Here is a 22,577-nt window from a genome sequence, read left to right as displayed (position 1 = left end):
ATATCATAATCAGCTATGAAATCCTTCAGAACATCCTATAACAGGTCATGCACTCCTGAGACAGTTTAGTGGCTCCTAAAAAAATCCATGCTGTCGTGAATACATCGCTAAACCATTGCTTACTTACTTGCTGTGTTGAATTTCTTTAGAGACCTTAGAAATATTCCATAGAAATACAATAATATTTCAAGCTTCCGTTTAGAGTCCACATGACAGTCCTTAAATATTCCTGATTCTCCAGAAGTATGTTACGGGCTCCTAAACTAATTCAGTCTTTCATGATATGAACATGATAATCCTCCATATCACTTAAAATATTTTTATAAGTCTTTTAGAGGTCCTAAAAATATTCCAGGATCATACTAAAATATTTCTGACACTGGTGGTGTCCATTAGAGGTTTCTAAAATATTCCGTTCTGCTGTGAAGTTCTAAAGAGCCTCTTGAAAGATTTAAGGTCTTTCTGAAATCCTCTAGCGACTTCTAAAATATTCTATGCTGCCATAAGTATTTCTCCGAAGTATAAAAGTTGTATTAAAGTTGTTTAAAGACCTTTGAGATACTACATAGTAGTACTGTATTATTCCAAGCTACCGTGAAATCTTTTAGAGTTCAGTAAATGTTCCAGAATATCCTAAAAATCCCTAGTCTTGAAATATCAGTCTGGTGTGAAGTAAACAAAACTGTTTGGAGTTTGGACCATTTGGAAAAGTGTTCTGGTGTTCCAGAAACCTTTGAAATATTCTGGTGTCTTCAAAGCAATATTAAGGTATTTTAACCAACTATAAAGTACCAAAGAGATTCCTGGGACATTTAGACTTTTAAGTAAAATTTAATAAAAAAAATTTGTCCTGGTAAAAGGTATATTAGTTTAAAAAGCCCCTATAGGGCTACAAACACAGAAACAAAACGTTTTCGCTATGTAACAAGAGCATCATCAGTGTTACAAGAACATGGTGAGCCACCCAAAAATACAAAGGTTCAAACCTTTTAAAAATAGACTAAAAATCTCATATAAATATAAACATCAATATGAACATCTTAAAATCCAAAGAATGGATAAAATTCCTATGGATGTGGCTTTAGGGCAACATATGACTCCCACACGTGGTAAGTGGGTTAATTATTTTTTATTAAATTTTACTTGTAATTCATGGTATACATCCAACTACAGGAAATTCTTCCTTGTGGATTTAGACTTTCCTGAAATTGGATCGACCCCCTGAAATTCTGTAATGGCTCCAATGTATCATGTAATATTCCAATGTATCATTTAATTACTTAAGGCTAGACTGATGTCTTTTATTTACTTACTTTAGGTACTCGTCTTGGTTCCATTTGGAACATATGACCTCTACAGTTCCCCTCCATTCATCTCTGTTTCTGGTCAGGGCTTTTTCCATGTTAACCCGTTGTCTTCTAGCTCTTTGGTAATATTTCTTTTCCAGGATGTCATTGGTCTGCCTTGCTTTCTTTTTCCAGTTGGTTGGTAATCCAGGTCATTTTTTATTTTTCGTTAATTTGTGTCCAATAAACCATTTCAGTCATCCATGAAGTAGATAAAACTCGAATGGAGTATTTCAGGCAGCAGATTGAAGCCTTCCACGATCTTTTCAAATATTTCAGGATAACCTGAAGACATTGAAAAGCCCTATAAACATTCCAGCACAGCCCTAGAATGTTCCTAATCTTCCTGAAGTCCTTTAAGGACTCTCTAAGTTATTGTGGTTCTCTATGAAGTAAACGGAAAACCCTTAAACTTTTCAAGTTGCTTAAAAGTCTACTCAGATACCTTAAAATATTCCTGAATGATCTGAAATCCTTTAGAAGCTTTTATAATATCAAAGGAAAGTACTGCAATAATTCAGAATGGAATATTCGTAAAATCATATATTTTTTAAGATATAACTTGTTTCCCTAAAGTATTAAATAAATCAAAAATGAATAACCATTTTCAATTTCGTTGCAACACGAAACTACAGCCGCATCATTATTCCAGTTCAATCAGAGAGTGCAGCATAAGCACCTCTACCGGTTTCGAAACTTATTAGTCTCTCATCAGGAGGCACATAAGCTGCTCTCTCTGACCCAACTAGGACAAACTCCGGCGTGCAGTCACAGATTGCAACGAACGAAATGGCAGGGATGCCCTAACGGCAACTGCTAGCAAAAAACGAAGTTTTCAATTTAATAGCACATAAAACAACATCCAAAAATGTTATTATTCTACATCCTACCAGACTGATGAGAGATTAACAAGTTTCAAAACCGGTAGAGGTGCTTGCTGCACTCTCTGATTGAACTGGAATAATGATGCGGCTGTAGTTTCGTGTTGCAACGAAATTAAAAATGGTTATTCATTTTTGATTTACATGTTTACTCTGATTTGAGTACGAAGGGAACCATTCTCGTTGGAATTTTACCGCGCTGAGCAGATGGGACGTGAATTATAAATTGTAAAATTCCCTCATCTTCCTAAGTCTCAGCATCCGTTATGGCTTGCAAATTGTAGAAGCATCGGAGGTATTACCAGAGAAGGTTCCCATTGTTTTCAGTCTGATAGGATGTAGAATAACATTTTTGGATGTTGTTTTATGTGCTATTAGATAGAAAACTTAGTTTTTTTCATTTAAATAAAATTTATGAATCCAGCTCATTCGGGACTCTACCATAATATGAGCACCTTACAGGTTTATGAATTATTAGACACTTAAATCATGAAATTGGTAAATCATCCCAAATTCAATACAGATTTGGCACCATGTGATATTTAAAACGCACATTTTCGGATAATGACCATTTACTTAAAAAATCTTATATAAACCCAATGTTTTATGTTTCAGAGCTTCGACGTATGCACCACTTGTAAAGTTTGTGGCGGCTATAGACTATTACCTTGTCAGATATGCAAAGGTAGCAAAAAATCCGTCCATAGGAATCATTTTACAGCAGAATTTGTAGCGCTTAAATGTATGAACTGCGACGAGGTGGGGTTAGTCAAGTGTAGGTCATGTTCATAATAAAAAAAATTTCTAGTGTTTTTAATATTCGGAGCTCAATTTATTTTTGTACAGTACTTTAGTGGTAGAAATAAAATAATTGCATTTTCTGGTGTGTTTTATTTGGTATTGTAAAATCAAAAATGGAGCACAAAAACATTTTGTGCTCTAATGACCATGTTTGAATCATCCTTCCTGTTTGTCCTATATAAGTTATATTTATAAAAAAAACTTTAAAACATTTTATGCTCTAGTGTCCGTTGTTTAATCACCCTTCCTGTCTGCCCTATATAACTTATACATTTTTAAAAGTATTTTTATTTATTTATCTTTTTCCCAAACACTTATTCAACAATAAACATGTGCGACAGAATCTCAAGTAACATTTTTACTTATCAATATCCGGTTAGAATATCATTGAAGGAAATTAATAAATAGGAATTGTATAGTGTTGTTTTAGAACGATTTGTAAGACTGATTGAAAAAATTTAAACCTACTTTGATGAATTATGTTTAAGGTAAGAAAAAATGTTATTTTTATTTTATAGAAATATCAAAATATTTTATAGAAAAATAAATATAGAAGTGTATGTTTTGGAATTTGTATTTCACTGTCTGTTTAAAATACAGATTTTAAATTTAATCGTGTTCTGTTTTTTCGTATTCGTTAGTATCTTTATACCTTCATATTTTTATAATAATTCTTTTCTTGGCCATACTTTATAAAATAGAATACTTCTTCTTCATTTGGGGAGCGATATACACAGTGATATTACGGTACTCATTAGATTTTTATCTGATCTAATCTATTACCTTTGTTATTGTTGTCATGTTATTTTTTAATTCCTCATTAAATTTTTCACGTATCTTGTTTTTATTCCTATTATTGTTATAAACCATGGCGCATCTGTAAAAATATTTGTACATTTGGACGTTGAGAGGTGACTCATATTTTTTTACAGGAATTGCTTGAAAATAACTCATATAATAATATTTGAGTTATCATTCCACTCAAAAAGATCCGGAACATTGTTTAAATAATCAATATGTCAAAAAATGAAGGAAAAATTTGATTTTTTTCTTAGTTTTTTGATTATAACTTTGAAAGTATTCATTTTTGAGAAAAGTTGTACTGACATAAAAGTTGCGCAATTAAATTTCCTACAATATATAATGCGTTAAAAATTTTAATAATTGTTACCCTTGTTGTAACAAGCATTCGCATTTTACGTTTTTCAACCATTTATGCTACACTTAGGACCTTCATATTTTATCAAGGAAAACTTTATGATATAAGTACCAACGTCTCTGTTACTGAATATATCACCAAGTACAGGGCAATCTATTTAAAACTTATAAAATCAGCTAAAAAATTGTACTATCAAAATCGTCTGAGAAGCTCTAAAAGTGTTGCAAAAGAAACTTGGTCCATAATAAACGATCTTCGTAATAAAACTCACACAGCTCAAACATTTTCCCTTCCAGACCCAGAAAATCTAAATGAATACTTTGTTAATGTGAGTAAAAATATAACATCGACTATTGTGTCACAACAAGATCCCATTTCCTATCTCCCTAATTCAGGAAAGGTCTCGAATTCATTCTTTATAAGACCGGTTGATAAATCTGAACTGATTCAGACAATCAATAATATCAAAAGCAAATCTTCCTGTAGTACCGATGGCCTATCCATAAAAATTTTCTCAAATCTCCCAGACAGTGTGTTGGGAGTCCTTATCTCTCTAATTAATGATTCTTTTGAGAAAGGTAAATTTCCAGAGTGCCTAAAGACGGCCATCATTATTCCTCTTCATAAGGGTGGTGAAAAATCAAATGCCTGCAATTATAGACCTATTGCATTACTACCGGTACTCTCCAAAATTATTGAGAGACTCATAAAAGCCCGACTTATGTCCTTTCTCGTTGATAACAATATTTTATCACAAAATCAGTTCGGCTTTTTAAATAATAAATGTACCACAGATGCCATGTTTTCTGTACTACATGAGGTTTATCAAGCATTAAACAATAATCTGCACACTGCCACTGTTTTTTGTGATTATGCCAAAGCTTTTGATTGTGTGAATCACGACATTTTGATAAAAAAAACTAGATTTCTATGGAATTCGAGGTATTTCTTCGAACTGGTTTCAATCTTACTTGGATAATAGGAAACAACTGGTTAGAGCAAATGATACAGACTCTAGTCTCAAAAATGTTGTATGTGGGGTACCACAAGGTTCAGTATTGGGTCCTCTACTTTTCCTTATCTTTATTAATGACATCACTAGCTTAAAAATCGATGGAAAAGTTTTTCTTTTTGCTGATGATACCAGTATCACTTGGAGCCACTCAAATATCGCAACTCTTCATGCTACTATAACTTCTGATCTACTTACAATAAAATCTTGGTCCGATTCAAATTTACTCTCTTTTAACGTAGATAAAACAGTAGCATTGTCCTATAAAGGAGCTCTTCAACCCTTACCTCTTCATAACAGCCAGATCAGTATCGTTGATTCTGTAAAGTTTCTTGGTATTTTTTTAGATAGCAATCTGAAATGGTCCCTTCATATTGATGTGTTAAGCAAGAAACTATCCTCAGCTTGCTTTGCAATAAGATCTGTTTCGAAGGAAATGAATTTAGCCTCTTCCAAAATAACATATTTTTCTTTGTTCGAGTCACATCTTCGATATGGTCTCCCTTTTTGGGGTTCTGGTACGGCTGCCCAAACTGATGTTATTTTTAAATTACAAAAAAGAGCAATAAGATATCTGTTTGGCCTCAGAAGAACAACACATTGCAGAAGCTACTTCAAAGATCACAGGATTCTAACACTACCTTCTTTATATATTTTAGAAACTGTTTGCTTAATTCGTAAACATCTACATGTCTTTCCAGCAAGACCTAGACATGACTATTCCACCAGAAATTCTACCTTTGACATCTATTTACCGATCCCGTCCAGTGAGTTAGTAAAGAAATCTATATTATATTCTGCAAAAAAACTTTACAACCATCTCCCTCTACAACTTAAATCTGCAACATCTTTCCCCAAGTTCCGTAAATGACTAAAGCCTATTTATCTGAAAGACCATATTATTCAACAGCAGAGTTTCTTAACCAATAACTAAGAAAGTACAGTATTCTTATTTATAAGTATAATCTTAATCTATATTTGAGTGTCATATGCAGCAGCTTAACTTAACTTATTAAATTTCTTAAGGTAAAATATGCAATTTGCAAAACTTTTTTTAAATTTTGCAATAGATTGTTACTGTTTTTTTTTGTTTCTCTTCATTATTTTTATTTATATAGACGATTTATATCATTTTAGTAAATTGTATTTGTTATTTGTTATTGTTCTTATTTATGATTCTTGTAAGCTTTGTCTATAAAATTGTTAAATTTTTCATGACAATAAAGCGTATTTCTATTCTATTCTATTCTAAGAAAACAATACTGTGAATTTCATTAAGATCGGTTGAAAAGGTTTTGCAAAATAAATTTTGCAATCCAGCTTTCGAAAAAGAAATTAATTTTTTCAAAATCTGGCAGGACTGAATATAAAGCAGACAGCAAGTTTAATTTTTTTTACATCATATAGAAGAATACCATACCTTTCATTTTCAATTTGCAAAATTAAAATCGGTGAACCACTACGACGTCAGGAATTTTTTTAAATACACATTTTTTTTGGTGCTACGTGCAGGACGGCGGATAGTTTGCTCTGATTGGGCATTCCAATGACTTTTGACAATAATTGATAAATTTCAATTTCTAGTACATTTCGATATAAATAAATAAATTTGATTATTGCAAAATAAAAACACATGTTCTGTCCTTTGAAATAACACTTTTTTTGTCAAAAACTTTCTTTGTTCATATATTTTAAGTTACAGAATAAAAGTTTATTATTTTTAAACATCTGCAACTGTTTAAACAATATTTCACAAACAATAATTAGTTTGATTTTTGTAGAATTAAAATATTAAAATACAACAAAATATAGAGTAAGAAAATAATATATTAGATAAAGATTGGAAGAAATTTTGGTGGAAATCAACTTGTGTGAATCGAACACCGCTGTCCTGCGCGTAGCACCAAAAATTAATGTTTATTTAAAAAAATTCCTGCCGCCGTGATAGTTAATGGATTTTAATTTTAAAAATTATAAATGAAAGGTACGGTATTCTTCTATAAGTAAAAAAACTTTCAACTTGCTATCTGCTTTATTTTCAGTCCTGCAACATTTTGAAGAAATGAATATTTTTTTGTGAAAGCTGGATTGCAAAATTTATTTTGCAAAATCTATTGCACCGATATTAATGAAATTTACAGTATTGTTTTACTATATTATATAGTTTTTTTTGAGTAAAATATAAAGGTCCTAAGTGTAACATAAATGGTTGAAAAACGTAAATTGCAAATACTTATTTTTTTGTGGTTTTTTCGCAATTATTGCATTTTTGCAATAAGGGTGACAATTTTTAAAATTTGTAACCAATCCTATATTGTAGGAAATTTAATTACGCAACTGTTATATTAGTACAACTTTTCTCTAAAGTGAATACTTTGAAAGTTATAATCAAAAAACGAAGAAAATAATCGACTTTTTCCTTCATATTTTGACATTTTGATTATTTAAACAATGTTCCAGACATTTTTGAGTGAAAGGATAACCCAATTATTATTATAGGAGTTAATTACAAGAAATTTCAGCAAAAAAATATGAGTCACATCTCAACGTCCATCTCAAAACAGATGCGCCCTGGACTACTACTGGTTTTTCTCTATTAGCTATAGCTACCTTTTCTTCGTCACCGTTTATCATCATCATCGTGGCCTTTCATTCCTGGTGGAAAGTTACTTTCCACCTTTCCAAAAGAAATGTCTTTGACTAGCTTATTGCGATGAATCACTCCACATTTCAAAGTTTGTTGTATGAGTTGGTTCCATTACAATTTTCTTCCACTCATTTCTATGTGCATAGTCTCGGGATTTTGATGAGGAATACAGGACATAGGAAGGTGGGTCAGACTGAGACGATGATATTGGAACAAACATATTATTATAAAGAGAATGGAGGACAGCAGACTCGTTAAAAGGGTAGACCGCGAAAACGATGGCGAGAATGCTGGACCTCATCGTCCGGAGAAGACTTGATGGCAATGAACAGGCATTAGCCCACTAGCATGACCGATCATGCTAGAAAGAAGAAGAAGGGATTTTGATGTCCTCTGTGGCCTGGTCCTCCATCTCCCTCTAGGTTTTTCAGGTTCTGGCTTCCATCTGGTGATCTTTCTAATCAGTAAGTCGTTTTTTCTTCTCTTTAGGTGTCTCAGCCATCTCAGTCTATATGTTGTAATAAACTTAACTAAATCTTCTGCCTTCATTATGTCTCTTATTTCATGGTTCATTCTTCTTTTCATTTCTCCATTTTCCATTCTTATAGGGCCCATAATTCTTCTTTGGATGCTCTTTTCGGATATTCTTCCTCAGTAGAAATACTCTATCGGATACTGGGACAAAAGCTTTGATTCCTTTTTATTTCTTAACAATGTCATAGTGGTTTTCTGGTTATTGCTTTCATAGAATATGCAAATCCAAATAGTTTAGCGCTGGCTTTATTGTTATCTTTGTTTAACAACTCTTCCATCCACAACCTTTTTTTGTTTTGCAACATTAGTCTATTTTATTTTTTTTTCTTTGTATTTATTTCGATGATTTCTTATTTAGTGTTAATATATTTTTATTTATTTCAATTTAATTTTAGTTTCGAATTCTGTATAGAACCATTATTTCCTTCTTTTAGCCACAGTTCTCGTTTAGTACAAAGAAACTTTCTTTCTCTATGACGACATAGAGAAGGAAATTTGCCATTTGTGTACCAATTGTCTGAGTTTAGTACCATGTTTGGTACTAATTTAGAAATGCCTTACTTAATCTTTATTTGGTTTGTTTCACATTTCTTAATGCTTCATTTTAAATACATAATATTGTTAATTTCAGTTTTTTAAACAAAACAAATCAAATAATACCGAAGAAGACACATTGGTAGATGATTTTGTCTTTATCGACCTTTCGAAACCAAGAACACCAAGAACAATAACAAAGCCTTTAGGTGAAATAGATGTAAGTATATAAAAATATGTAAGTAAATCTTTGAAAGAAGAACAAGCGTGATGAAAAATAAAAAATATCATAATACAAGCAAAGTAAAAGAGTGGAAACACCAACAAACAAATTGATGCAATATTTTAAAAATTTTATATAATTTTATATAAACAGCAGCACCGATGAAGAATTTCTTAGTTCGAAAACGTTTAATTTTTTTTTTAATTTTGGTTTTTTTTTTAATTAAATAAAAGAATATTTTTTATCTTGAAGAAGATTTTGCATTGTCTAGATAGAAACCTAACAGTAGGTCCCCAGACTGCTATCTGTAAATAAAAATAATTATATTTACTGTAAGTGAAATATATTATGGTATCAGGGTAAAGATGGGAGTACCCGTTCAATTTGCAGTTCGGAGAGTATCGGGGCTGCCAGCGATTCATCATTTCCGAACCGCTACACAATTGTGGTTATTGTCATCAGTTATACTAGAAAATTCTTGGAAATTTCAGTTAAAGTTACAATCATCTCAATAATTTTAGCCCGAATTTTACAAGAACAAACCAACAGTTTCTCAAAACAACGAACCAAGCAACAACTTAGTTGGGGAACTATGCGGCAAACTGTTTTTTGGTCTCCAATACGAAAAAGATTTAGACAGTCTCACTGTTCAGGTAACTAAACGTAAACCAAGTAACAAAAGGACACAGCACGCATCTTATGGAAAATATGTCACTCAAATGCGATAGAATTTACATGAATAGATTCGTCTCCAAATTACAATCATTTCATATCATTGCGCCAACTCTGAATTTTGATTGGTAACGGTTAAGAGTAAGCATCTGCCTTAATACCTGAAGAAAAATGTATGACCGGGCTATTTTCTTTTCTCTCTTTGACTCACGTACATTTATGTTTGATTTTAGATTTATTTACGTCATCATCACTCAAATACTCAAAATTCAGAGTTTGCGCAATGATATTAAATAATTGTAATTTCCAGACAAATCTGTTCATGTAAATTTTATTTCAATTAAGTAATAGTATGATAAACTTAATTCAAAAAATGACATAACCCAGACATCCAAAGTGAAAGTTATCCTCCAACACCAAGTTGTTCTATATGGTCCATATAATGTTCAGAAAAAAGTCACACCTTTTTGATCGTCGTGTTTGGGGGGAGAGGGGAGAGAAGTCGGTAAATTCGTAGTGTTTTACGTTTTTCGTCAATATTTCTAAAACTATGAGGTTTAGCATGAACAGCCATCTACATATACAAAAATGTTCTACATTAAATTTGAAATAAAAAAGGTCCTATACATAATCCTTCTAACATGAACGGTTTCAAAGTTACTGAGGTAGTATAGTGTAATTGATCCAAAAAAAGGCCTAACCCTGACATCCAAAGTAAAAGTTTTCCTTCAACACCAAATTGTTCTATATGGTCCGAAATATTGTTCAGTAAAAAGTTACACCATTTTGAGCGTCCGGTTTGGGGGGGAGATGGGGGAGAAGTCGGTAAATTAATAGTTTCTTTACGTTTTTCGTCAATATTTCTAAAACTATGTTTAAGCGTAAACAATGTTCTATACAAAAACGTTCTACGTAAAATTTAAAACAAAAATGGTCCTATCCATAATTGTTATAAAGTCAACGGTTCCAGAGTTACGGAGGGTGAAATGTGGAGGTTTTCGATACTTTTTATATTTTTTGGGAAATTGATGATGATTTTGGGTGGTGAGGTTGACGTTTCTTCAAGGGCTTATCACTAACATACCATCGGCAACTGAAATAGCAAATCCTGTTAAGATAATTTTAATTTTTTTTTTTCAAATAAATTCCAAAGAAAAATTCTTTCAATCAGTAAAAATATTATAAATTGCCCAAAAAATATAAAAAGTATCGAAAACCTCCACCCTATGTAACATTGGAATCGTTGGTTTTATAACAATTGTGTAGGACCTTTTTTGTTTTAAATTTGATGTAGAACATTTTTGTATAGAATATTGTTTACGTTAAAGCATATTTTTAGAAATAATGACGAAAAACTTAAAAAAGCTACTAATTTACCGATGTCTCCCCCATCTCCCCCCCAAACCGGACGCTCAAAATGGTGTAACTTTTTACTGAACAATATCTGGACCATATAGAACAATTTGGAGTTGGAGGAAAACTTTTACTTTTAATGTCTGGGTTAGGCCTTTTTTTGGACCAATTTACCTCCCTAACTTTGGAACCGTTCATTTTAGAAGGATTATGAATAGGACCTTTTTTGTTTCAAATTTAATGTAGAACATTTTTGTATAGAAGGTTGTTCATGCTAAACCGCATAGTTTTAGAAATATTGACGAAAAACTTAAAAAAAACTACGATTTTCCGATTTCTTCCCCCTCTCTCCCCCCAAACCCGACTTTTTGACTTTTCTCTGAACATTATGTGAACCATATAGAACAATTTGGTGTTGGAGGATAACTTTCACTTTGGATATCTGGGTTTGGATCTGGTTATACCATACTATAACATTATATTTTCCATAAGATGCGTGCGGTATCATTTTGACTAAATATCAATTCATTTTTCAGCTGTTCAGTGCTAAAGATTTACCAGCCAAAGATATGAACGGCTTATGTGATCCATATGTTAAAATATTTCTAGCTCCAAATAAGAAGAAGAAATTTCAAACCAAAGTACAAATGAAAAACAAGAATCCGGTGTTTAATGAAACTTTCATCTTCAAGTGGGTATTTTAAAAAAAAGTAGTACTAGTCGTGCCATATATACGTATAAAATAGAACCAAGTGAAATAATATAGGTGATCTCTACCCCTATATCTGGTTGTATCCATGATATTTACCACATTCTTCGATAACAGCACATCTCAAAGCTGACAAGTCTTTTTTCAGTTGCGTCCGTAATTGTCCAGGCTTCAACTCCATATAAAAGGCCGAGAATACGTAGCATCTCAATTATCTAGTTCTAGTTTCTCTTCCCAGTTTACCATTGTATAATACTGCTTTCATCTTATTGAGAGCGCTTCTGGCCAACTCAATGCTTCGTTTTACTTCACGGCTGCGGTCCCAATGTTCATTTAAATCACATCCCAAGTAATTGTATCTGGGTACTTTCTCTAAAGCCCTTCCTTTAACGTAGATTGTTTCATCTTAAATTTTGTTCCTACTGATAATCATATTTTTTTTTTCAGAGCCATTCTATACTTGTTTCAGTACTGCTAGTACGAGCTACCAAAATTGTAAAGATTCTGAAATTCTGATCGTCTATTTCTGTGATCCGTAATATGTTTGCAAGCTTTTTTATCCTTTCTTTCTTCCTTGTTTACCAGTTTTTAATAATTCTCTATTCTAAATATCTCTTTACCCATTCGTTTCAATAAGTACTTCTGTATTAGTCACTCTGTCTGTCAAAGGTATTCTCAATATGTGTCAGCACAGCCAGATTTCTACAGTCTCTAACTTTTTTTTTAGTTGCTGCTGTTAAAGTCCACCTTTCTACTCTCTACTTTCACAATTTCATGAATATAGATCTTCTGTTTCAATTCGGATCTTATCTAATATCTATGTTTGGTGCTCACTTATCATTTACTGTGAATATACTTACCATATATATTTGAATCGGTGTATTCTTCCACTGATTATGCAATTATCAATACAGTATCTATATGAAAATTAAATTTGCGCAAGAGTTTACGGACGGCCTGTATATTTTAGTGTTGTATACGAAGACTTAAGAAAACGGTATCTTCAGTTCTCGGTGTACGATTTTGATCGATTTTCCAAACATGATTTAATCGGACAAGTCATTTTCAAAAATTTAGATGAGGTAGCTGATTTGAGGCAAGAAGTCGAATATACCATGGATATTATACTACCACCTAGTGTAAGTACTGTTTTACATTTCTAATGTTAAATAGTTATCTAATATCAAAGGAAAATGTTTCCCAAAACAGAGGGTTTCCTATTTGCCAATCAAGATCAGGTTATTCCAACCAAAAATTACCTCAAATATAGGTATTGTCAAAAGCCTTTAATTTCAAAATGACAAATGACGATATGGATGTCAAACCCAAGAAACCATTCAACTATCCAACCATGGTTTTATACGATTTTAAAGTTGGCCTAGTCAAAGAATACATATCTCTCACAAGAACCGACACGGACGGCGATTCTTTTGTTGTTAGCATGTACTTAATTTTAGTATCGAGTTGGCAAGTGAACACGCGAGTACACTGAGAAAAGTCTCGCACATTTCTGGCGTGTATCAATAAAATTTTAGTTGCACTGAGAAAAAGGTTGCATGCAGGGCCGGCTTTTGTTGACATTCTTAATAAGGTGGAATTATTTTTGATTTACAAAAGGTTGCAAATACAACACAAAGTAATGGTGAGAATAATATTGATTAAAACCATGGATAAAATACCTTTTTTATCCTGATTTTAGCATTGAAAGACCAATAATAAAATATATTATAGTGGCGTGACATTCACTAATTATTCTTTTTGGCTTATACAACGATACAAAATATAATTTGTTGTTTTCACCAATTTTGAAAAAGTGTGAACAAGTTGGTGATAATTTGAACGACTTGGTGTGACCTAATAGGCTGTCTGTCCGTCCGACCGCGAATATAACTCCTTCAGTCACTATACCAGGTAGAATGACAAATGACGTGTCAAATGAAAGCTTATAATCCATGGATGGTACTCAAGGTGAGACATTTGACCTAGACTATCTGTCCGTCCGACCGGAAATGTAACTCCTCCGTCACTATACCAGGTAGAATCACAAATGAGGTGTCGAATGAAAGCTCATAATCCATGGATGGTACTAAAGGTGGGAAATTTGACCTAGGACTTCCGGTTTTAGAAATGCGACCGGAAGTACTCTTTTAAAGTCACCGCAATAGCACAAGTGATATCCGTCCGACCGCGAATACAACTTCTCAGTTACTATACAGATAGAATGACAAATGAGGTGTCGAATGAAAGCTTATAACCCATGGATGGTATTAAAGATGAGAAATTTGACATCGGACTTCGGTTTTAGAGTTACAACCGTGGGTACTGCTTTAAAGTCACTCAAAATATGATATAAATGTAAAACAAGATGACAAAATTAGTAAAATCGTAGATCAATCGACGCAAAGTTACACGAAGAGTTCCAATATCGCTTCCAGTTCTACTTTCGATTACTTTGGGTGAAAACCTAGGACCAATTACTTGTTTGTCGAGGTATTTCCTAATTCATTATATTCGTTCTCTGCTTGGATCTTCCATAAATAATAAACAATAAATAACTTTTTATTAATTTCACGCCTTAAATCAATTATGTATCAAATACACAATCAATATTATTTAATAAACAACTCAATCTGTGAATAGACAATCAACATACAAACCCCATTCAAAGCAAATATTCCTGAAGCCGTGTCAAATATTTCATAGCGTTGTTTGTCACTTCTTGTCACTACATTCTGTTCGACAGAGTGCGTTGTATGACAAAGATAGCGAACGTACGATTTGGAAAATATCATCACGGACAATGTTAGAACAAGACAAGCCTGCATTTTATGTATCGATGAAATGTCCCTAAAGTCTAAAGGCCGCGTCTCACCATCAAATAATTTGATCAAACAGTTTGAGCAAACTTGACGTACTTGAGGAAGTACGTCAAAGTGACGTCACAATTGCAGTTTTTTTGAAATTCTAAAAATCTGTGCTCTCACTATCAGTCTAGTTTGATCAAATTTTTTGTATTGAGTTGTCTAACTTGTTTGTACTTTATTTAAAATTAAAATTTTTCATTATTATCCACAATGAACACTCAGGATGTGACGTCACTAACTGTCACTTTCAGTTTGCTCAAACCAGTTTGATCAAATTATTTGATGGTGGGACGCGGTCTTAACGTATTTTATGAATATATGGAAACGTTTTGATCATTATGGTCAGAAGCTTATATTCCATATGAAAGCAGTCTTTAGCTTTTTTTTGTTGGAACGCAAGTATAATCAAGAGAATGTAAACCTATTATGAAGAGTGTATTGTCAATTATCAAGCATTAACTTGAATGTTGAAACAATTTCAAGTGATATTGGATCAAACTTTTTGAATTAGCTAAATTATAATATAATGTTACTCCTGAAAATCCTGAATTTCAAGTAGTCAGTCATAAATTGTTTTATATATTTGACCTAGTTATTGTTTTATACAAACTACAGAAACAATTTAATGAAACATAGTTTATTAAATTTAATTTAGGTTTGCACATAATCAAGATATCTCAAAAAGAATTAAATTGCATAAATGTTGGAAAATAACAATTAATAGTTGTAGGCTATTAACAATTAATAGTTGTAGGCTATTAACAATTAATAGTTGTGGGACATGTTGGCAAAACTGGTCTTTATTTATTTAAAAACTAGATGCATAAATAAATACTGTTTAGAAAACTTTTTGGCAGTATCAGGCAACAGGTTGGTGATTGTGTAACCCAACACCATTAAATTTTCAAGGGCTTTGTACTGGTAAACATATTTACATTCAGGAAGTATGAATTGCATGAATGACTTAAATCAAGTTTTACTGGATGTTAAATAACAATATTTGATAGACAAAATCAACCAAAACCCATTTCAGACACCAGCTACAGGAGAGAAAATATTCCCACAGAAAATGCTTTTACTTATGTTTGTGGATATCTTAAAAATCACTTAATGGGCATAGTAAATAGTAACTGTGACAGTTGTCAAAATTACCGGACACAGTGTGAATCTTTAGATATGAATTCTTTGTTAATATATAAAACTTACAACCCCACAAAAATGATTCATGTAGCATTACAGTATCCTCCTGATTTTTTTATTAAATAAAACAGATAAAGTAAAAACTAAACTTAAAACCTAGAAAATAAGTCTATACAAAATATTATGAGCTACAAACTGATATAAAAACAAAATACTAACACCAAGCCAAGCCAAACAAACAACTGTGACAACAAACGCCGATCCTGTATAAGACAAATGTCACCAAAATTATTTGCCATTCATACAAATTGAGAAATGGCCGATCTGGCACATGCGCATAAAAATTTAGTTCATAGATAATCCGTTTGTGTCGGTTCTTGGGAGATATGTATTCTTTGGCCTAGTCGACAACAATGCGTCGATCGACTGTGTCTTGGTTTTCGAGATGTAGCACCAGATCCATCAACTATTTACAGATAGTTTGAAGAATTCAACCGTAGATTTTGCTTCAGTGACCGATTTCGTGACCACATTTCATAAATAGTTTCTTCTTCTTATTCCTTTTGTGCAATCATGACTGTTTTTTCTATGAGCCCCCAGTACATTGTCGTTCCAACGTTTACGTGGTCTTCCCACTGATCATCTTCCTATTGTTGTCATTCGGCTCGTAGTGGTTCCATTCTACTCTTCTGTTTCTATCCAATTATTAATGTTCTCCACCTTACATCTCCTTCCTATATCTGTACTTTTAGCTCTATTCCATAGTGGCCTACCATCGATTTTTCGAAGGGTTTTTATCTCCGCTGTTTCTAGCTTTCTTTTTTCCTCTTTGTTTCAGATCGTGTTTCTGTCGCATATGTCATTATTGGTCTGATGACTGTTTTGTAAATTTTGCCTTTCATTTTTTTTCCAATATTTTTATTTCTCCATATTGTTGAATGCAGGCAACCAGCGCAGCGGCTCTGTTTGTTCTATTCACTTGGCTTCCTCTTCTGTTTCATGCTTTCCATAGCTAGATAGTGTAATGCCTAAATATTTAAACTTCATCACTTGTTCTATTATCTGACCTTCCAGCTTTAATTTACATATTAGTAGATTTGCTGTTATAACCATGCACTTTGTCTTTGTTGGGGAAATTAACTTGTCAAATTTTTAGGCGGTTAAATTAAATTATTGCAGCATACGTTGTAAATCATCTTCACTTTGAGAGATTAGTATTGCATCGTCTGCATTGGTCTACATGTTCGATTATTTAAGTTGTTTTTCTCCCATTTGGTAACCTTTTTTAGTTCTTATTTTTTATTTCATCCATGATCAGGTTGAACTCTGGAGGACTCAGGAAATCCCCCTGTCTTATCCCGTTGTCAGCTTCAATTGGATCAGTTGGTTCTTCTTCTACTTTTACTTTTATATTGTGTTGTTCTAGTAGATATTTTCAATCGTTTTAATAATTCGTAGAGGTATCCCTCTTGCGTACAATAAATGGAGAATGTCTTTTAATTTAACCCTGCCAAATGTCTTCTTAAGGTCCATGGAACATAAATAGATAGTTTTGTAATTTATGGAAAAATCTTATCTAAACATTCTTGTATGACATAAGATTAATGGATTGATTTCGTTTGTAGGAAAAAGAACAACTGGGGGAACTAAATCTTTGTTTGTGTTACCTTCCAACAGCAGGAAGATTGACAGTGACCATTCTAAAAGGTCATAAGTTAAAAGCAATGGATATCGGTGGAAAATCAGGTAATTACTACGATGAATAAAAATCGCTGCATTTGAGAAATCTTGCTTTAGTCTTCCAAAGTATTAGTGAAAGCTCGCGTTCAATATCTTGTATAATCTAAACATACTGCCTTTTTTAGATCGATAATACGCCAAAAAAATCCTGTATATATAGTCCATTCTTTCACGGTTTTTGCTGTAAATTTTAAAGAACCGCCTTGGATTGACATGAAATTTGGCATAAGCATAGATAACATGTCATAGTGATAGATAACATGTCAAGTGATATGGTGCCGATGTGTGCTTTTGCCCTGGAGGTGAGTTTCACGCCATCTCGGGGGTGAAAAAATATATGTTCAAGATAAGTTCCGAAATGGATAAACTGATTAATTTTAAGCAACTTTTGTTCTATACAGTTTTTTCACCAAATCAATACTTTTCGAGTTATTTGCAAGTGAATATGTTCATTTTTCAACAAAATAACCATGTTTTTAGACGGTTTTTCACAAATAACTCAAAACGTAATCATTTTTGGAAAAAAATATTCTTAGCAAAACTATAGCCTATAAAAAAGTGAAAAAAATGGTGTATATATTAGGTCCCTATACATAGCAAAACCAGAGTTATAGCTAATGAAAAATAGGTTCATATTCAAAAAATTCCAAATAGAATAATTCAATGTGAAATATCCAAATAATGAAGCATTCTTGTAGAAAACACATTTCAACTTTTTTAAAGTGTTTAAAAAAATCTTTATTTCTGTTTTTATAAAAAAAATTTCTAGCATCAAATGTAAGCCAAGTTACGTTCAAAATAAAGTTGGTCCCTTTTGTTTTGACAAAAAAAATCAGGAAGATCACCCCCTAATTAGCAACTTAAATGAAATTAATCGTTACCGCTTCACAAGTTACTTTAGTTATGTTGTGTTTATAAGATCTGTAAGTTTCATCGATTCAAAGTGCTTATTTTTGAAAAAAATTTGGTTTTAAAGTAAAATATTAAAAATTTTAATTTTGAAAAAAATGCTTTTTTATAAATAACTTAAAAACTGTTAGAGATACCAAAAGTCTTTAGATAGATACTATAGAAGAGATACCAAAAAATAAAAATAGTCGGCTTTACTTTTCTAAATATTTTGTATTTTTTTGTTTTTCTCTAAGACAAAAATTGGTCAAGATTCGGTGTTTCTAAATTTGCATACACTCGTGATAAGTGACTCGTTCAAGCCCTTTTAACTACAGCTCTTTCAAAAATAAGGACTTTGAACCGATGAAACTTACAGATCGTATGATCAATACATAGGCGAGTAAAAAACTTGTGAAGATAACAATTAAGTTCATTTGAAATGCTAATTAGGGGGTGATTTTCCCGATTTCTTACCAAAAAAAAAGGGACCAACTTTATTTTGAGCGTAACTTGTTTACTTTTGATGCTAAAATTTTTTTTTAAAAACAAAAATAAGCATTTTCTTAAACGCTTTAAAAAAGTTAAAATGAGTTTTCCCCAAAAAAGTGCTTCGTTTTTTGGTTATGGCACGTTAAAATATACGATTTGGAATTTGACGAATATGAACCTATTTTTCATTAGCTATAACTCTGCTTCTACTAGATACAGTGACCTAATATATACACCAAGTTTTTCACTTTTATACGTGCTATATTTTTGATAAGAATTTTTTTTCCACCAAATACTTAGTTTTTGAGTAATTTGCGAAAAACCGTTTGAAAACGTAGTTATTTTGTAGAAAAATTAACATATTCACTCGCAAATAACTCGAAAAGTATTAACTTAATGAAAAAAAATTATAGAACAAAAGTTGCTTAGAATTAGGCATTTTATCCATTTCCTCACTTATTTCGAACACATATTTTTCACCCCCACAAGGGGGGGGGGGAAACTCACTTTTTTTCTTTGACTTATTAGCTATGTGTATGCCAAATCTCATGTCAATCCAAGCAGTTCTTTAAAATTTAGAGGTTTTGCAATATTTTACCGTCAAAGAATGTACTAATATGGTGTATCTCTATTTTTCTCTATCATGCAATTTCGATTGACTTACATTTGGGTTTTTCCAGTTTGCGTTGTTCTCTCTTTTCCTTCTGTTAAAGATTTTCGTCTGCTGAATGATATCACTGGTCTGGTCATTATATCTGTACTTTGGCTTACTTCAGTTCTCTATTTTATTGGTTTTCATTTTAACAACCTATTTATAAGTTTATCTTCCGCCCTTTTCCTTTTAATATGATCTTTGTATGATATTCTAAACCTTTTCTGTAAGACCATATTCTGAAGGCATTTTAGAGTAGATTTTGGGATTCTATTATATAATCAAGGATTTTTTTTCACATATTTTAGTAGTTCCTTGGGTCTATTTTATCTGGTATTCGTGGCTTTCTATTTTTTAACTAGTTCAGTACTTTACTGCCTCCTTCAATGTTTACTATAATAGGCTCATAGTCTCAAAAGAAAATTGGTCTGTATTTTGATAAAAACAATGCATATTTTTAAGATTTTAATCTATTTTAACTGCATTTTAAAGAATTTGTGTATTTTCTTGTAGATCCTTACGTCAAAGTGTATCTTGTCTCTCATGGTAAAATAGTCAAAAAGAAAAAAACTCGCGTGAGGCACAAAACGCTCTCCCCTGTATATAACGAAGCCTTAGTTTTTCAGGTGCCACATGAGACTATTAAAGATGTTGCATTTGTGATACAAGTTATAGACTACGATAGGTAAGCATAATATTATGTTTATATGCTAATTGTTTAATTCTTCATTTTTACTGTTCAATTTTTGGCCGTGTCTAGTTTTTTCCTACCATTCTTTTACTTCTGCCTTTTGTAAGTCTTCTTCAACTTCTTGTAGCCACTTTTAGCTTGGTCTTACCCTTTTCATTCGTCCTCTTGGATTCTATTCTATCATCACATATGTCACTGCTTCATTTTCTACTCGCGAGATGTGACGTATCTATCTACTAACACATTACTTTATTTTGGCCCCGATATTTTCCTTTGGTACTTTCTTAATCACTGCTTTTTTGCTTCTATATTCATTTGACATTTTGATTGGTCTCAGTATGGTTCTTATCATCATGATAATGTGATTCCTGTATAATTTTGACAAATTTGTTGGTTTCCTGTACTATTATTAGATACCTGCCCTATCTCCCAGACCACTGATATCTTCTGTTATTCTCATATATTTTTCGATAGGGTACCATGTTCATTTGACCTTTATTGTTGGCTCTTTTGAGATATTGATCTCTACTATGTCTGCTTCTTCTTCGTCAACCGTTTCCTCTTCCTCGTTCATTTCATCTCTAGTATATTCCGTCAAGAGTTCTCTGTGGCGATCTGCTCATACTTGCTTATATTCATTGTCCTCTATTATAATTATTCCTTCTTTATTGTGTATCCCGTTTCTTTTACTTTTATATTTTTAGTTTTTCTTTAACATATTTATAAAAATTTTTCGTGATTTTATTTGTTATTTACTCTTCTATTCCTTGCATTTTTTCATTTACTAATCTTTTTTATAATTTTATAATTTTCTAAGCGTTCTTTCCTGATTGTTAATAGTTTTGTCTGTCTTCTTCTTTATCCGTTCTCGGCCATTTAACTCTTGCTTGCATTTTTTGCTGCTATTTCTTTATATTCCTGGTTATACCATTAATTTTTTGTTTTCTTCCGGTGTTTGCCTACCTGCTTGTTTGCAGCTTCTTCTGTCGACTTTTTGGATCCCATTCTGGTGCTATATTATCCTCTGCTTTATATGTCTCTTTTGTTTACAATATTACTTCGTCTTTATATTCATTTCTAATATTTGCATTGTGCAATTTATTCACATTAATTTTTTCTTTTAGTTGTTCTGTAGCGTTTCTTATTTAACTTTTTGTCTCATAGTGATTGTACGTTTTCTGATCTGGAGACGTGTTGTAGACACAGACTAATAATAAGCAAGCGTTTTATTCCTAATGTTTTTTATCAATATCAATATATATTTCTAAATACATACTCTTTTTATAGAATTAGTAAAAACGACTTGATGGGCTTTGTGGTTATTGGACCGAACGTCGAGGGCCAAGCTCATGCTCATTGGATAGAAATGATGCAGAAACCCAGGAAAAATATAACTCGATGGTATCCCCTCTCAGAAACTTTGCCAGATGATATAAACATAGTTAAGGAAGGTACTTTTGTGAAAAAATTGAACTGTTTTGGTAATAAATGAAATATATTGGTTAAACTTTATTTGATAGTGGGAAAAAGAGAGTAAAAAAGTAAAAAATCACTCCAATCATTAAATTCACGATTAATACGTACAATAACTACGGAAATAAATAGCAAACTGACTATTTGGGGATAAAAGTAACGAAATAACTTGGCCCGACACCGAAAGGTACAAATGGGTCTACTGATTAAGTAAGTAAGTAACGAAATAAAATAGATAGATTACAGCACAGTAATTCAAGAAAGAGCCAACAGACACCACGAGAAATTGGAAGGCCACCCCAACCAATTAATATTACCACTACTGCAGCCACTAAACAACAGAAGATTGCAAAGATTTTGTCCCATATATCTTCGCTGAAACTGAGGTGAAACCGCTGGGTGACATACCCATAGAATATGTAACTCTGATTGTTAATAAATGTTTACAAAAAAAAATTGGCGAAATTGTGTCTCCCTGTCGCACTTCCCGTTTTATTTTAAATGCGTGGTCTTTTTATCTTCCAGTTTCACTCTTGCTGTCGCATTTTGATAGATGTATCTGATCATGTTTATACATATAGCGATGATCTATGCCACTCTGTTAGGGCTTTTAATATTTTTTGATGACTCATGGTGTCAAAAGCTTTTTCGTAGTCAACAAATAGCAGGACTAATGGCTTGCTATATCCAACACTCTTTTGTATTAAATTCTTAATTACTGGTAAATGATCATTCGTGCCATTTGCTTCTCTAAAACCTGCTTGCT

The 22,577-nt window shown here is 32.2% G+C and overlaps 2 protein-coding genes across 3 annotated transcripts in view; both read left to right on the top strand.

The window, feature by feature from the left end:
* Positions 1-3,107, top strand: part of LOC114327626 (glutaredoxin domain-containing cysteine-rich protein CG31559) — a 101,085-nt gene extending 97,978 nt beyond the window's left edge. For both annotated transcript variants that reach the window (XM_050662889.1, XM_050662890.1), the window contains exon 6: positions 2,843-3,107. In XM_050662889.1, the coding sequence (XP_050518846.1) occupies positions 2,843-3,019 (177 nt within the window). In that variant the 3' untranslated portion in view covers positions 3,020-3,107. The remainder of the gene's footprint in view (positions 1-2,842) is intronic.
* A 331-nt stretch (positions 3,108-3,438) lies between these two features.
* Positions 3,439-21,845, top strand: LOC114327628 (synaptotagmin-10-like). Its single transcript, XM_050660956.1, has 8 exons — positions 3,439-3,516; positions 9,012-9,134; positions 9,659-9,790; positions 11,699-11,853; positions 12,842-13,010; positions 17,501-17,621; positions 20,161-20,332; positions 21,626-21,845. Exons 1-8 carry the CDS (start codon positions 3,508-3,510, stop codon positions 21,828-21,830), a joined length of 1,086 nt encoding a protein of 361 aa, XP_050516913.1. The 5' UTR covers positions 3,439-3,507; the 3' UTR covers positions 21,831-21,845.
* Positions 21,846-22,577: the final 732 nt, after the last annotated feature.

This window comes from Diabrotica virgifera, chromosome 9 (genome assembly GCF_917563875.1).
Source record: "Diabrotica virgifera virgifera chromosome 9, PGI_DIABVI_V3a".
In the NCBI taxonomy this organism is placed as follows: Eukaryota; Metazoa; Arthropoda; class Insecta; order Coleoptera; family Chrysomelidae; genus Diabrotica; species Diabrotica virgifera.
This window is presented reverse-complemented; position numbering and strand designations above follow the sequence as displayed.

Bases quoted from the DNA above. Each gene is read 5' to 3' on its own strand.
- LOC114327628 (XM_050660956.1), top strand. The intron at 11,854-12,841 runs GTGGGTATTTTA...TGTATATTTTAG, and splicing joins AATGAAACTTTCATCTTCAA to TGTTGTATACGAAGACTTAA. The intron at 13,011-17,500 runs GTAAGTACTGTT...TTTCGTTTGTAG, and splicing joins ATATTATACTACCACCTAGT to GAAAAAGAACAACTGGGGGA.